The 17,455-nt window shown below is 43.9% G+C and overlaps 1 protein-coding gene across 7 annotated transcripts in view; it reads right to left on the bottom strand.

Annotated features, from left to right (window-relative positions):
* The window catches only part of NHSL1 (NHS like 1), a 169,718-nt gene that overhangs the window by 84,159 nt on the left and 68,104 nt on the right, over positions 1-17,455 (bottom strand). Inside the window, exon 1 of one of the 7 annotated variants that reach the window (XM_066994239.1) lies at positions 4,279-4,577. The exons of the other annotated variants lie outside the window; for them this stretch is intronic. Coding sequence (XP_066850340.1) covers positions 4,279-4,303 — 25 coding nt within the window. The 5' untranslated portion in view covers positions 4,304-4,577. Of the gene's footprint in view, positions 1-4,278; positions 4,578-17,455 lie in introns of those variants that run through there. 7 annotated transcript variants of the gene reach the window in all.

Below are 17,455 nucleotides of genomic sequence, written 5' to 3'. Positions count from 1 at the left end.
AAAAAATCTGCATTTCTACCATGGATCCCTTCTCCAGGGAACAAGCAGCACATGCCTGGGATTTTTCGTGGATAGCTTCTATCATAACTCCTTGCTATTATTAGTATAAAAGACTTCCCTCTCAAATCCACAGCTGTAAGACAAGCAAGGATGGAAAATACGTCCCAAGTGCAGGCAAGCAGTAAGCACACATGCTTGCTTTACAGCGTTTTCTTGGCACTCTTCGCCTTCAACAAGAACTACGAACCAAAGAGAAACTCTAGGCAAATATTACAGAAACATGATCTCATTTTTCAGCACATGCCAACGAACCGAGGCTCACGACCTTTTTAGGAATTAATTCTTTTGGGAGAAAAGTCGTTTAATTCTTCCATTCGTATGTCTCCAATTCCAAACAACCCTAGCAATCACGCCGCATCGCCTCTTCTGAGGATGCCCAGCTCTCAACAAGCCCCAAGGCGGCTCGTGCTGCACGTGGCGAGGGGGAGCCCAGGTCTGTGCCGAAGAACCAGGTGCTGCCTGCAGGAGGGTGCAGCACTGGGGCCACCCCAGCACCCAGCGTAGGAGGGCTCGGGTCACCCTCCCAGCCAGGAGGAGCCGGGGGGCTGGGTGTGTGTGGGCAGAGGGCCAGGCCCCTAAACCTACACGGGCCCCAGTTTTAGAGCAGGGATTTCATCACTGATCCTATGCATGCCGAGCACATCCACACCCACCTAATACACCTCAAACTCAGTCCCTAAACAAACTCAGTGCCCATCGTTTGTCATATCAAGGCTGCTCATCACAGACTGAGAAAACAACGTGGGAGTCAGGGTAGCACGTAAACAACCGCACCACTTCTCCCAGAGCCTTCAGAGCCTAAACAAAAACAGTATCTGAGAGACAGACCTGCTGTGCTGTTTCGAAGACAAACAAATCCTCCTCCTCAATGAAAGGACTGGGGCAAAACAACTTCTCTCCATCGCACGTTAAGGTTAACGGGAAGAAATCAGTGATAACGCCTTAGCTGATTATTTCAGGATCATGATTTTCAAAACCACGCTAATAATGTAATACACAATAACTGCTGCTTCTAAAGGTAGGGAAAAGTCTACTACAACCTCATAAAATACTGCACAGCATGGTAGCTTAGAGAAAAGAGTATGTAAGAGCATACAAATAGGAAAAAACTAAATCATGGCAATCAAAATATATTGCTATCCAACAAAACTCTCCAGTACCTGCACTGTTTTGAAGCACAGCCCTAAGATGGGCTTTTGTGCCTGGAACCTAGCAACTTATCCAGAAATGCAATCTGAAAAATTTAAAAACACTCTTTCCATACATTCAACTTGAGATTAATAAAAAGCAAGCATAGGTCAGTTTTATCATGTACCTTTCTGTACAAAGTCATCTGCTGAACATCTCTGAAAACTTTACTCATTGGTTCATTTTCTGTCAGGTGCTCTAGGTCAGAGAAGACCAAGTCTTATTAGCTGTCTAGCTGCCCAACTCACTTGAAAATATGTCATCTATTATGCTCTTTATTTAAACAATAACTTCTATTCTGCATCTCTAAGCTAATGCTCTAAAAAAGCTTCAGCTGTCACTGTTTCTAAATTCCAGTAATCCACTGAACTATGTCATGAACTGCAAACCTCTTGCTCTGCAGTTGAAATATTTAAATAAAGGTGTTCTGTTTTGTCTGTGGGTTTGTTCGTGTTTTTTGTTGTTTTTTTTTTTTTAAACTTTGTACACAGTAGCAATTTTATTTAAGATAAACTGATACACAGCAAAATTGTGTCATTAAATTAATGAAGGTTTCGTCTAGATTCCCTGACTGATTCACCAGCAACTGATTCATTAGTGTAAAATTTGCAGGAATTGAACTTTACTTCTGCTTTTTAATTAATGGTTGGCAAGTGTACCAAGACGCTTCCTGGGGACTTTTGACAAATCAAAGACATTGGTAGAGTGAAAATAGTCAACATTTCGAAGCAACTTAGAGAGAAGAGCAAAAGCTTCTGAGCAAGGGTTGATACGCACTCAAGTATTTAACTTAATTGCTATCCTTTCACAGGGAAAGGACATTTTTTTACCACTCCTAACCCCTTCCTTACAAGAGCTCTCTGCTGTTGCCTTTCAACAACGGCTTCTTACTTTCTTCAGTAAGAAAAGGAGAGCGGCACTAACACGGATTTTGAATGAAAACAGAAGTACAGATGTTAAACAAAAATAATGAGCTTTTCTCAGTCTTTTCAGAACCACATTCTCAGGAAGTCCAATTAAAGAAAATAAGCATCTCCCTTCTGCCTTGGCCATGCAAACCCTTGTCTTTGTACTATGGCTGTGCAGCATGTCTGACCCAGCAGAGCAGCAGGGGTTTCCATCAGGCATCCACGTCACCGCAGCAGCACCGTTCCCTGCTCCTCTCCGGGCTCTCCGCTGGGGCCCACGCGAGTGGGGCCACGGCTGGGCCGCCACAGGGCCCCCCCTGCTCCATGCAGGAGCCACCACAGAAGTTCCTGCGATGCAAAGCTCGCCCTTTTGTCTGCCGTGCACCGTCCTGCGGGATTCGCAGGGCCGCGATGTCCCACTCCCTGCACGCAGGAACAAAAGCGGCGATAAATCTGCACTAGCGCATCGCCAAACAAAACCCTCCGGCCGCGCAGCCCCTCACCTCTCGGGCAGAGCATCCCGCCACAGTCCCTTCCCCGGGGCACGCTGCCTGCAGAGGGAAAACGGCTTAGGACCAGCGGGGAAAAGGCTCCCGGTCCTCTTCCGTGGGGCCCAGCAGGCCCAGGCCCCAGCACGTCATGTTGTTGCGGTGTCGCTGCTGCAGGCCCAGCGTGGTCTGCACTGGAAAAACGGCGCTTTAGCCTGATGCCGTGGAATATATGGCTGGTCTTACCTCTCCAGAAAGCGCTTCATTTTCTGTTTCAGATATAGGTATATGCGCAATTAATAATCAGAAATTAGGAGTTGGACTCGAAGATCCTGGCGGGTCCCTTCTAACTCAGGCCTGTGATAGGATTGTAAGAATATGCAGCTGTGTCCGGATGGCAGCTGGAGACAGCTCTTCTTCACCTGAGTGCTAGTTAGAGACAGGGCACTCCTCCTCCTAGCTTTCTGTGTGAAGGTATAAGTAAAATGCCAAACAGGGCTGTATCTTGACTGACTTCTGATTTTATGACGAATACATTTAGGACAGTCAGGACCAGCACAAACCCCATAAAGGTACATTCCCTCTGCACAGAGGGGGGATTCCCACTAACATCTCAATTCTCGGGGCACTAGATTTGCACAACACAGCCCAAAAATACCGTTTATTCCCTTCTGTGTGCAGAATGTTTCCTGAGCTCAACACGAGAGATTAATTTCTTGCTAAAAAGAGCTTTTGCATACAGCTTATTTCTGCACAGGACACCTATAGGAAGACAAGCACACAACTTCATATTTTATTTTTATAAGGGTCACAGGCAGCTGCCACCAGCTCCACTGCTTACTGGTGATATTTGGGTCCACATGCAGTGCACTAGGTTAATGTGGTGTTGACCAACTTATGTAGGGCCTGGCCCTAAACAGCAAAGAAATAGAGGAACTAGGGAGCATTTCCTAGGGTAAGGGTCAGGGTAACCTCCCTTACTAACAACTTAGAATTGTAGCTCTCTCCAAATACATTAGCTGTCCTAAAATTATTCATATACAGCCAAATTGTGATAAAGAACACATGTAAACATGTTATTTTTGGGCAGAGCTCTAGAAATAAATAAAAAAATTAAAAAATAAAAAAATGGTTCAAACACCTTGAAAGCAGTAGGTTAGACCACAGATGATGAAGCAGCACTAATGAGATGCCAAGTACCATTAGCCATGCTTAGATCTTAAATATCACATTTCAGGGATCTGTCACCATGTAAGGGAAGTTGCTTCATTTTAGAGCGAGCTAAGAGCAGACTGCTGTCGCTGAAATGTGGAGACATTACAGTGGAACAGCCCCAAATCCAGTTTTTATACAGCTTAGCCTGCCTTCTCTTTTTTTTTTAAACTTCTGATTGAAAGCGTACAGACTAATTTCAAGATTTCCTTATGCTCTAAGAAGAAAAGACCCTTTCCTCTTAATTCATTTTTCTGATGTTCCAAGCATACACGCACTGTTTGCTGTTGTAATTCTTCAGAGGGCTCCAGGAATACCCTTGATATAGGCAAAATAAACAGAAACATACTGGAGCTGGAGGAAGGTTCCTTGGCTACCAGAGATTTGAAGGTCCAATCTTGTTAAATCTACTCATTAATTACCTGGAAGAGGAAGTAAGAAGCACATCAGTGGTAGTCACAGGGGACTGGGAGCAGCTGTGAACACCCCAGTGGGGACTGAGAAACAACACGGCAGATTCTAGGGGAATCACAAATACGAGCAGAAAAATACTGAAAAGAGACAAAAACAGCAATCAAGCCCACACAGACACAGTGGGAAAAATGTAAATAAAACAAGTCAGAGGATGCCATCTACAGAACAGTGCTATTGTCTGAGAAATCAGACACAGCCCAGATGCAACGTGGTAGTGAAGTGCTGGAAAGCCTGAAGTTGCTCTGGGCCATAGCACCAGTAGCACATGCTGCTCAGAGTGGGCTTGGGCCAGCATCTCCCCCCCAAGGGTGAGCCTGGCTGCAGCAGAGATGCTCTCCAGCAGCCTTTCCTGAGGCAACCTCTGTCCTGTTCAACAGCTCCCTTTCTGCCCTCATCAGGAGTGGAGTGGGGAAGCCTGAATGGGATCCCCACCTTCCTGATGTCTGTGGGAAAGAGGGAACTCATCCAAAAACAAACAAAAACAAACAAAAACAAACAAAAAACAACCAAGACAACAAAATTTAAAAAAATCAAACGAGGAAAGCCCCAGTCATCAAGTGTGGGGTCTTTTGAAGTGCCTCTACTGTCCCACAGGATGTCAGTCATGGGGTCAAAGAAACAGCAAGGAAAAAAAGAGCTTGCCTTTAAAGCCACTGGCTGGGGATCAACCTAGCTTCTATCTGCTTCCATAGCTTATCCAGTGATGGTTTAAGGCAAAACACATGTGCTGCTGAGGAACTACAAAGCACCACCACCTCATTTTTGCAGCTATGCCTCTAAATGAGAGTGGCCACATGCAGAGCAGGTCCAGCTGATGTGGGTTTACATCTAGTGGATGTGTAAACCATGTAAAATGTTGGTTTATGTGGGTGCTCCAAAAGCCCTCCTGGGAGAGGAGAACTCTGGAAATAGGGACACATGTTTTCTATCTCCTGAACACCCCAGGTAGTTAGACCTGCCAAGGAAGAGCCTACGCAGCCTGAGGTGTCTGGACGCTCTCTGGCACCTGTGACATTTGCAGGACCTCACATCTGGTCCCGAGCCCCATCAGAAAATTAGTTCTCTGACTGCCCACAGTGCACTGTGCTGTCTGTGACACTAAGCAACCAGGCCTCTCCTTGTACTGGGGTGCTGAACTCTTATGGAAATAATAGACAAATGTCTTCCAAGCGGCAAATTACAAAGTATAACTGACTGAATAAAGCGTTCTGTATCAAGCTGAATATGAAGAGAGAGCTGGAAGTGTGAAATGGTGCCTCCAGAAATGCTAGTGCCCACCACACCTACCGTATCAGGGCAGAAGCAGAGGAGGTGATGCCAACTGCCATGGCCACCGCTCACGAAGGCACTGCTCCTGCTAGCTGGGTGCTAAACACACTGGTTTGACAGAGCAGACCATGACTGACACATGGAGAATTATGCCATTCCCCATATATAAATGGCCATGTTTTATAAGGGCTGGTCACGGTCATCCGAAAAGTTTTAATTACATGCAGTCAGGAGGTTTGACAAATCAAAACTATTCTTTCTTGCTCTCAAGTCAAACTTAGGAAAAAATATGTATGGACTTGTAGCATTTGTTGCTACTAATGATTGCACCATTAAAACGAGCGTGGAAGAAAGCGCAGATATCTGCCCAACTCATGGAAAAAGGATCAGGACTTGGGCATTTTCTGTCTTGCTTCACGTGTTGCTGTACCGCAAAAGCGCATCCCAGTGTGACCGCCAGCCAGCAGGGCTGTTGGGACGTCTAATTAAACGCTGTTTCCTTTAGAACCAAAGTGGTCTGCGGAGACCTATGTTTCTGATACCCTGGACGGGCGCCAACTATTGAAAGAGATTTTCTAAAGCCTGAATCATTCTGACACATTTCCCTTTCAAACTGTGCGTAAAGCACACAAACAAAAAGCCCTGAAAAATTATCCAAAGAAAACAGCTGGAGTAAAAATACAGTTTTCGACTAGAGGACAGTCACAGTCCCACACTGCTTGTCTCCAGCCAGCCCCGGCACTAAGAAAAGCCAGACCCTGAGCCTACCAGGCGTGGTGGCCACATGGGTGATAAGAGGGGCGAGATAAAGGAGGTCAGCACCGGGATATGCTTAAAGGGACAGCATCGACTCGGACACTGAGCACTGGATGAAAATTATTAACTATTATTTTGGTAACTAGCACCAAACATTCTCCTAACTGCAAAGTAAGAGAAAATATTTTGCTATTTTCTCTTGCGCTTGATATTATTTTATTACCAGGTCCACTTGAGGAATTTTTCACTGATTAAGGTGGAGTTTCCTCACACAGTGAGGGAGGAAAGAAATATTTTAAAAATTATTATAGAAGATGAAATTGGTTTGGAGAAGGTCACAGCAGACCTGGCAAGACAAACGGCTCGTTCAGATGATGAGGCTGGAAGTATGTCCTTTCAAGCAGAATCCACGGGGAATAATTAGAATAACTCCATCAATCCATTCAAATAACTCAAACTGATAAACATTTGCCACAGCAAGAGGTAAAAGGTGGTGTCCAGTCCCGCTAAAAATAATGCATGGAGGTGACTTCTGGTGAATGGACCTTCTCAAATTACCAGTGAAACAGCAAGCATAAAGCTATGCACATACTTACAAGCTGTAGTCTTACAGCTACAGGGTCTTGTCGTACCTCTCAAGGCTGGCACGAGAAACTGGTTTTCCAAATATTCAAAGGTAAAGAAGTTTTAAGCACTTAAAAGCAACAGGGAAAAACAGGGCCACTATAAAAATCTGTAAATGTTGCCCATAATTAAACTTATTTCTAAAACAACCTTTTTCCAATAAAACCTCTGAAACCACTTCAGATTGTTTTCTTAGAGAATTAAGCTGAAAGTGCTGTCATCTTACTTGAAGGAGGCATCTAGTTCCACTTCAGTCATATCTAAATTCAGGAGCCAAATTAAAATTCTTTATTTATCTATCTGTTTGCTTCATCAAAAGCAGCTTTTTAGAAGACAGCTTTATTTCTATTCCTACAATAGCTATAGCTAAACTGGCAGAGTTTTCAACTAGATATTACAGACAGCATTTATGAAATCATGTTATGGCTTTTGCCTATTACAAACAAAAAGTTCTTCTGTAATAAACCCAGGAATCTCTGCAGGTGCAAAGTGTTTAGCATTAAAACCAACAAAATGAATGATTTTCAGAAAGGGTTATCTTCTGCCTTAAGTGAGGAAGAAAACAAACAAAATGAAGTCATGAATTAGTTCGCCTTATCTTTTGTTTGCCTTACTCTTCAGACCAAGGGCACGGAAAGGACAAAATCTTTTTAAGAGTTGCTGCAGGTCAAGAAAGGAATCCGCAACCAACTTCTCTAAATTCATTCAGGAATTTATTTGCCACAGAAGTTGAACAAAGAAGACAAAATGTATAAAGTCTCCCTGTATGACAAGGAGAAAACTAATTGCACCGAAACTGACAGTCCTAAATTTCAAGAGAGGCAAGACGAGAAATTCTGAAGAAAAAGCCTGGAAAAACAACAGGCAATCCCATAACTTCAAAGTGCCATTAAAGGATCTACTCCTAAATTGAAAAAAAAAAATCTTTTTTTTTCCAGAGTTATGTGTTAAATTATCTTTGATTAATTGATGCAACAGAGCTTTGTCAATGATGTTTACTTTTAAAATGAAACAAAAAGAAAAACCCACAGGCACCTTCGTTTGCCCACTCATCTGTGCATGGCTCCAGCGATACCCCATGGGGTACCATGATTCCACGTGGGCTGCTCCTTCAGACCGACAGGGCATTTCACCAGGGCTGCTGAAGAATGCTCTGAGGTAACGGGGAATATCAAAACTAAGGGTGGCGAGAAGGGCACCTGGCATTACTGCACTATCATGCTCTTTGTAGGCCAGAAGGCAAATTGCACTTTAACAGGTCAGAGCAACAAAGACAACTGTACCCTTGTGCAGAGTCCTACAAGGAGGAGCAGAGCAGAACAGGCTGCCTCCCTAAATAGGCACAATTATGACACGAGGTAATCAAATACAGAACAATCATCCTAAGCTCCCAAGGCTGTCACACAGAGGACAAACACAAAGAAACAAACAGAAATACCAGTTTCTCTTCTGGTCTGGGGAGTACGACTGTGCAGGCAAACCATCAGTACTGGCTGGGAGCAATTTTCATTCACGTAGTCAAAAACACTCACCTAACGAACCACAAATAGTCCACCGAACTGTATTAAGCTTTATTAAACCTGCAGTACTTTAAGCCGTTCTCTTTTGGGACACCCAAGTCCTTGAATACAAACATAGAAGTATTTGCACTTGACACTCGCTGTCCTTGGGCTGCAAAGTGGGCCAGGGCTTTCACCAGGGGCCGTGCACAGAGAGGGAGGCAGCAGCAGTTTGCAGGTTATTACAGCACTGCAATGGGAAATACTCCTGAATCTTCCCGTTCCAGCTCTTTCCAAGCTACAAACCCGAGCTATCTCCCAGGCGTTTGCTGTGGCTACCCTCAGGGTAGAAAAGCTCCTGCTTCTTCATGGAGGCGCCAGCACGCGTGTGTGTGTGAAGTGTCAGCACAGGGCAGGGAGAGCAAAATGAGCTACTTCTCGTTTGACCTGATTAATTTAATAGGTTTGCTGCGTTCCTCTCAGTCCCAGCTGAATCACAGCCTACCAGCAGCAGTGGAGGAGCTGCAGTCTGCTCGGTGTCGGGCTCAGCTCGCCATGTCAGCCAGCTGCAGCCCTTGCAAAGGAGCAGTGCCACATGTGCACTCGTTCCTGCCAAGCGCAGGGAGCCTCTCACTTGGCAAAAGCGAGTCGAGTTGGCCACAAGTCGAACGTGGAATTTCATACCTGGTTATGCCACCGCGCACCACAGTTACCTCACTTTTATTCTGAAACGAGCACACCGTATTGATCATATAGGGCATCACATGCATTACCCGAGGTTAGCAGAATTGAGTTAACAACCCCTGGATGGAAGTTTCTGTGTAGCGTACACTACGCTGTACCCAGGCACCCTTACTCCTCAGCTGTTCAGCACTGTTGATGACAACGGAGAAAAGCAGATTTAAAAGAATCAATGGAAATTACAAGCAAGTACAAACAGACTTCACTTTCTACAAGGCAACAGCCTTTATTATTCATTGTCTTCTTCTGTACCTGTTTCAAGCACTGAAATTAGGCATGACTGACTGAAGCCACGAGCCTGTTTTTTCTATAGCTCCCTCTTCAATTAATACAGTCATCTGGGGAGCTGCCTACGAGAGAGCGATTCGGAGTATTCAGAGTTCAGGGATTCAGCTACGTCTCTGCCTCCCCCTCTCCCTTCTGATACACAGACACAGCAGTGGACACACACTTTCCTAACTTTGTCAGAAGCCTTCTATTCGGCTCTCACATCTTTTCATTTTGAGTGATGCACCCGCAAACGACACACCAGTTGAAACGCATTCAATTCGCAGCTCACAGCTCCCCTTGGTGCGCTGCAAGTTCCTGGAGACTCAATGTCCAGGGAAACCATCTGCTTCAGGAAGGTGCAGTGCCAAGTCGAAGCTGCCACACCATATGTAAGGGAAGCTCCAGAAGGAGCAGAGGGTGTACATATTAATTACCTTCCTTTGGGATGGAAAACATGCCACCCTCTTAGGTGTCCAACATGCACGCTCACGCTGGAAATACACCTTGCGTAGACATCACAAGCACCTAAGCCTTACATTTTAACAGCTGACTTCAGCTCTGGCTTTGGAGCAGCAAGCTACACATGAGGTTATAGTGGAATTTCCATTTCAATTCACCAGAAATAGACAAGAGTTTTCAAGCTATAAGTGGAAAAAAGGCTAGTAAATAAATTAAACTTAAATTAAAAAGAAAATAAATTAAATGTCAGCAAAAAAAAAAAAAAGCAGATGAATGGATGACTGGATGGAAAATCTAGAGCTTAATTATCTTTATTTTTATTGAGATTCTACAGATAAAAGACAAGTAAACATATTTCAGTTTAAATTACAAGCTGTCAAATCCCTTTTTTAGAAGTTCCAAATACTGTAAGAGAAACTAAATACACTCTTGCAAATTTCATTAGCTTCAGTCATTAAAAACATTATTAACTTTCAAATTCACTTTTTTTTTTTCATTTGTAATACAAATTGGGGAAGAAAAAAAAAAAAAAGGGAGCTATAATATTTGCAATGTCCTGCCACAACGGTGAGCTATGACCACTTCAAAGACAGACTCTCTCCATTTCAGGGGACAATTCATGAGCAGTTGGCTAACAACTGCATGGAAACAGCAATTTTCATATATGCTATTACTTTATTAGCAGGGAGTAGGAAAGCACATACAGTGCATTGTCTCATCTCAAACACGGCATACAACACCTGGAAACATCCAGCCTGCTTTATACAATACAGAGAGCTCAGAGAAAAATGTGGAGGTCAGGAGACATCAGTTTTGCCCCTCTCCCGAGAGGGAAGCATTTGCCCAAATTTTTCAGCCTAAGGATTAGTTGGATTTAAGAAAGAACTAGAGGCATTCTGGGAACAAAACAAAAGCTGCATATCAATCATGAAATACAACTTGAAACCATTCCTAAAGCTCAAAACCCATACGCTTAGAAGGAAAATCATGGTACCCTGTTCATTTCTTCATCCCTCCAAAGAAGCTAGCAAATGATACGCTCTTCTGAGAGGTGCACTGCTCTGCCTACTGTGCTAATCCAAATGTCACGTAAAGCTGAACTGCAAGATAAATTGGGTTGTGACGTCCTTTTAACTTTGGAAATGCATGGTTAAGTCAGGTGTCACTTAATTTGCTCGATTTGCATTTCCCAAGACTGTGGTCTTCTCCAGGGACCAACCAAGAAAACTCTTACTGGAGCTACTCCGCAAGTGAAATTCAGGAGATAAAAGCAGTCAGCGTCACTTCAAAGGTGAAGATACGGCTCCATAGTAACAGGTGTCAGCAAGTGAACACCTAAAGTGACACTGGCAGCGCAGAGCTGCCCAGAAGGAGCTGGGATATTACCTGGGAGCCGCAGCCAGCAGAGCTGCCAGCCTTCACCTACCAAAAGCACTCTGAGACAACAGCTCTGAAATGCTGATTCCCCACAATAACTCAGTGCAAGCATGTTCTTCCCAGCTCTTTCATCATAACAAAAAAAAAAATCCACAGTCTCCTAGGAGATTAAGACCCTTTAGCAATGTAAACTTACGTTAGTAAGAGGTTACGGCTCTTGGAGGAGACGGCACACAGACAGCAAAACCAGCCACAGCTATTTGCAGAAGTCTGCTCTGAAACCTCTTCAATAGAGGCTGCAGCTCGCCACTCACCGCGTCCTGGAGAGGAACAGGTACCCGGCATCCCAGCCCGAAGAGGGAAAGATGGCAGTACATGTCTAAGGTCACGAACAATTATTTTTTCTCATTTCTATTTTCATCTGAAAGGTTTTGATCAGATGACAAAGAGCAATTATTTTTTTGGATAAAAGGTATTTGTGGAATAAAACTAGCAAGGGATTGGAATTTGGGAAGGATTTTATGAAACAAATAGCAATGACAATTGGATCCATGGTTTTTTCATAAAACAAAAGTAGAGAAGTACATCTGAACAAATGATTCTGTGACACAGATCAACTTTTCTTACTTGAACTCAATCTGTTTCTGTAGCTTACAAATTTTTGTTCAGCCAACCCACTTTCAGACTCCCACGTATGGCCACGTTTACCAGAAGACACAGGAAAGAAGGAAACGTTTGGATTAAATTTGCAATTAAGTGCAAACATCCAGAAGTTGCTACTTGGAGCTGCAGTTAAGTGCAGAATTTTCAAATAGCTCCAGCTGTTCCACCAGCATGAAGAGTTTTGGTTGCCGCTGTACAGCACTAGAGCTTTAAACAACCCTCTGCTGCTCAACCATACAGACGCACGAGGACAAACAGCACGAGCCTCAGTAACTGCAGCCGTGTCTCCGCTCCCAGCTGAGAACTGCTTCCATAAATGCACAGCATCCAATGGTTTCAACCACACTGTGATACTAAGATGCAAACCTGACCACATAGTCAAATTCTCAGAACTGCTGCAAACACATATAAATATATCCAATTTTACCTTTGTAAACAGAGCTCACATGGGAAAGGAACAGGTATGACAAGACAAAAAGGGGCCTTCGTATCAAATCACTAATTTTTTCCACTTAAACCTTTAGATTTCTATAAACTTCCTCATACATGCAAAATTGTGTGTCTATAAAACATCCGTTTCTTCCCCCCCCCCCAAAAAAAAACAATCCTTCCACAAAAATGTACATAAAACATGCAGTATGTATTTTGGAGCTAGTCCAGTCTCTGACACAAACGCTTTTGGAGGCTTCCATAAATGATTATTTATGAACTTGCCCAAAGCTTGAAGAATCAGTTTCACAGACAGACGCCCCCCCGCTACAAACCACCACATAATCCTGCCTCTACAAATGCCAGCAGCTCCCTTAGGTTTACAGGCCTTTATCTATGCACTAACTGACACGTTTTCTTCCCCTTGAACACAAGATCTTCTGCACAAAGCATACAGAAAAAAAGCCCTGTTAAATAATTTTGTATTAGAGAAGTATGGATTCAGTAGTCCTGCTTACGGAGACTTACCAGTTCTTGTTACTCTTACATCTCATCATTAAGGAAAATGTGATTTTCCATGAAATCACCGCAGCCAAACTGGAATACATAAGAACTGCGCTCATGATTTAAAAACAAAATTTTAAAATTCATGTGGACTTTAGAAAAAGACCATCCTCATGCTCTGAAAAGCAAGCTCTCTGCTGAAGTTAGATGACGTCAGAGCTGTAAATCCCGAAACTACAGGAAGCACTGAAAATATAAACTTGTCGGTGTTATAAAAATTCAGAGCCTAGAGTCCTGATTGTGCCTCTGGAATGCTAAGGAAAACGTACGCAATATTATCAAACTTATTTGATACTACCACAGGTTTAAGCCAAGCACAGATGACATAGACACAGCTATAGAACATAATTCTTACTGACATAACAAGGCAGCACCAAAACTGCTGCTGTGACAGAAGAAAGGAATTTCTGGAAATATCAATAATTTATGGAAATTTAATTCCCTGATAACTATGGCATTCCCAGGCAATACTACGCAGGGCATGGTTAGGAAGCTAACTTACAGTTTGGGTATTTCTAAGGTAAGAGCTGTCATCAGGATGTCAGAATTACCTCTATCAGACACGCTACAGTGGCACCAAGGGCTGAACACACAAGGAGTTACTCATGAATTTACAGAAATTTTAGCATTAAAAGAAAGTTTGAAGTTTAGACTGGTTTTGGAAGGGGAAAAAAAAAAAAAAAAAGGGCACTCCAAACACTTTTATGTTAAGACTTGGCCAGCAGACAGCAAACTGCCAGTGGCTGCCACCTTTTGAACTCTGTTTGGATTTTCTTTAGAAAGCCCAGTTATAGGAGAAATGAGATTTCTCTGACTAACGAGTGCAAAGAGGTTTTTCAGGTAGAACAGCCTGCTGTAAAAAGCAGCCAAGTCTTTTGACTTTCTCGTGGTGCAGGAAGGCTGGAAAGCAACCAAGTGAAGCAGCGGGTGAAAAAACAGAGAAATAAGGAGAGACGGGAGCCGGGGGGAGAGGGCTGGAGAAGGCCCACATGGGTGAAAGTCTCCTTTCCACCCACTGCTGCCTGTGGCAGCCCTAACAGCTACTGGACTTCATCAACACTTGACCAGAGACAAAAATCCGAAGGAAATCACACGAGAAACAAGGTCCGAGGGTATTTTGGGCTCCAGAGAAACAGATCCCTGTGGGACTGGGGTGAGGGCAGCGCCGTTTGCAGCTGTCCTGCTCCAGCCCCCAGCCGAAGGGAGGAGGGAAGGACATCCAAACTCTGCCAAACTGGGGAAGGTGTTCTGATGCTGAAATGCGACTTGACTCATTTTCTGCCAAGCTGAGGTAAATACGTGACTCAGGTGTTATCTCTGTTTGAAGTTAACTTGCTAGGTCATACAGCAAATGGGTCCAGGGGAAAAAAACTCCACATGAATGACTTTTGTATACTTCCTAACATCAGAAACACTTCTTCGTGTACTCAAGCACCTTCTCTCCAGTTTCAAAGAACAATTCCATCAGTGTTTTCCAATAACGTATTTTTTACAGGAAAAATATATGCTGTGAGTTAGTCTGAGGTACTTGGGGGCAGGAACAGCACACTGCTGTTCCCCACGTTTACCGCTGGGCCTCTTCCAACACCTGCCTCTCCGAAGTACTAGCAGGAGGAGCCATGGCACAGGTATTTTCTGTGAGGGAAAGCAGGCCTGTATCCCTCACACGGAGAAGTTGCCGAGTGCTCACAGAAGTGGCAGCGAGCAGCTACAGCACTGAGAGGGTCGGTGTCCGCCACCCCAGAGACTCCCACCAGAGGAGGGCCACAGCCACAGGCACCTCCGTACCTCACCTCACCGACATCTCGCGTGCAGCCACGCCGCCAGAGCAGCGTGTGGGTCTGTAACCAGCCGGCTGAGTCCAAAGTGCCCCCGGCCACGCTGAATGCATTGTCCTCAGTAGGATAAATCACACTTGACTGTTATAAACAACTTACATTTCTCAATGTCATTTGCTGTTTCAACTAAAAACTAAGAAGTGTGAGGTATTTCACCTCACACCATTTCACCCCATCCACACATGCACACCCCAGCATAAATAAATATTCTGCTACTCCAAAAGGTAAGAGGTTGGACCTAAAAAATCAGGCTAAAGAAGAGAAACACAGGAGTAACAGTTTGCTCTCATTTCAGAAGTCCACTGGAGAGAAAGAGGGATCAGCGATAAACGTTTCAAACAACAAACCTTTATTTTACTACCAACTTCCACCGCCTCTTTCAGTAACTGCTTTATCAGATGTGAAGTCTAATTGCTGCTACCGGTTCCACTGCGCTATTGTGTGGGTTTCAAAAACTTAGAGTGAGGCATCAGAACCTGACTTTTCTTCCACTCAAACAGAGTTCAGCCGAGTAGGAGGTCAGGATGTGCCCTGTGTTGGTAGTTAGCATTTACTTTTTGATTCTCTCACTCGTTTTAAACTGACAAATCCAACCAATCTCGCTGCTTGCTACTGTTTGCAAGTCCCAGTTTGCAGCCAATGCAGATTAGCCATTTTGCTGGTGAAATACCAAGCAACACATGCTGCCTTGTGCTTGTCACCTAGCAGCCTCGTGGGAATGCAACATGAGACGGGAAGAGCAATGAAGCGGCAGAAGAATAAGAGGTTTAAAAAGACAGGAAGAGAAACAGCTCAGAAAGAAAAACAATTCATTTAATTCCAATTCCTATTAACGCTCCTTCCTTTACATGTACAGTTAGCCAAAGGAAAAGGTAGAAGGTGAACCCGTGATTTGTCAGGCTTCGTCAATTTACCCGAGGGAGAACTGGAAGTAAAATTATTCTGATAAATGAAATTTTAATAGTTTTTCAGCTAACTTAACATAAACAATTGGATTTTCTATACAGCACTAGTCATCCTCCCAGCCTGCTATGCATTTTGCTTCTTTCTAGTCTGCCTGAATCTTAAACCATGTAGGTTAACTCAAGCAGTAAAGACAATGCTGTTTTGAGCCCTCATTTTTACAAAGGCTGGCAAGCAGTAAAGCAACGGTCCAATGGAGCACGCTAATTTGAGAACACAAGTATTCATTTATCACACATTTTTTGCCCTTGAACACAAAACCAAGATGACGACTCAGCCAGGTACTGGTACTCAAACTGTTCTGACATCTCACAAGCCTGACTTGCAGCGCACTGGGCAAAATGCTTGTAGTTTTAAGAAGTTTTTCCTGCCAGAATATAACCCAAGCTCCCTTCAGCCCTGGCGTCCCCTGCCAGTTTATCAGCTCCTTCCATGCAGAGGACCCCAGTCAGACAGAAACACACAGTTGGATTTACGATCTGGACAGATTTTACAAGCCAAGTCACATTGCACGCTATATCCCTGTGCAGGGGAAACGAACCCCACCTAATTTATACCTCCCTCCACCTTCCTTTCAAAAATGACACTGTCATCCCACCAGGAGAAGGCATGGAGGCTTTCGTAGCTCACTGCCCAATTACAGAAGGAATTTTGCCCTCCCCCTACAGCCTGCACAATGGCTTCTTTATGCAAATCACACATACAATAACGCTCTCAGAAAAATTAATACACCGTTAATCCATCAGTAAAGCTTCCTTTCCCATCTCTGCCTTGTGGTGTGAGCGCTAGTTAAGGAATGAGAAACTTTATGGGAGTTATGCAGCAGGACTGATACGCTGCTTGTCAGCTGCCAAACACACTGGGCGCAGAGCTGACGGTGCTGTACGATACTAACATGCCAACAATTAAAAGTAAAAAATCAGCAACCAGTTGCAAATAAAAGCTCGCACTGCAGGAGTTTTTTCCAGCAGTGAAAAGGGTTAAAAAGCGATCTTCAAAGCACAGATTAAAATCGTCTCCTAGCGTATTGAGAGCAAAGCACAAGTGTATACATCCTGTGTTAGTGTTCCTGCTTCCAAACCGTTTACTAAAGCCACAATTTATTCTGACTCAGAACTGAAATTCTGGTCACAAAGCTCCTAACTGCTCCCAGAAGTGAAAAGAAATAAAAAACACTTTGAAGTTCAAATGTCCTTGGAGAGCCTGCCTGCTCTCACAAAAGTGACCTTACAGCAGAATTGGGCCCGCCTCACACTTCCCATTAACAATCTAGTGCTCTGGCAGCACTAGAGAAATTATGGACAAGTTGCTTTTTATGAAGTATTTTTAAACACCCACACACGCACGCTACTGTCTGCCAGCCAGTAAATGCCCTGGTAACAATAACTCACCATCTCAGAGGAGCAAAGTTCTGAAATTTATTATGATTTATGGTAAATATGAGGCATGCTTGACAAACTCTACTCCAAAAAATCCAAACAAACATAATAGCGGCTGTTTAAAGTTCCCTGTAAGATATACTCCATGTTGTGCCTTGCGAGAGTTCCTTTGGAGCTGCCTATCTCGCATCCTAGACGTCTCTCCTCCTCTCTGTGAAGCAATTCCCATTACCAGCCCACCATCACTTTTACTTTGCATGTGGGACCTCTTCTCAATCAGCTCTCATGAAACAA

The sequence above is a fragment of the Anser cygnoides genome, chromosome 3 (assembly GCF_040182565.1).
Source record: "Anser cygnoides isolate HZ-2024a breed goose chromosome 3, Taihu_goose_T2T_genome, whole genome shotgun sequence".
Classification (NCBI taxonomy): Eukaryota; Metazoa; Chordata; class Aves; order Anseriformes; family Anatidae; genus Anser; species Anser cygnoides.
Note: the sequence above shows the minus strand (reverse complement) of the source record. Positions and strands in the feature narration are given on the sequence as shown.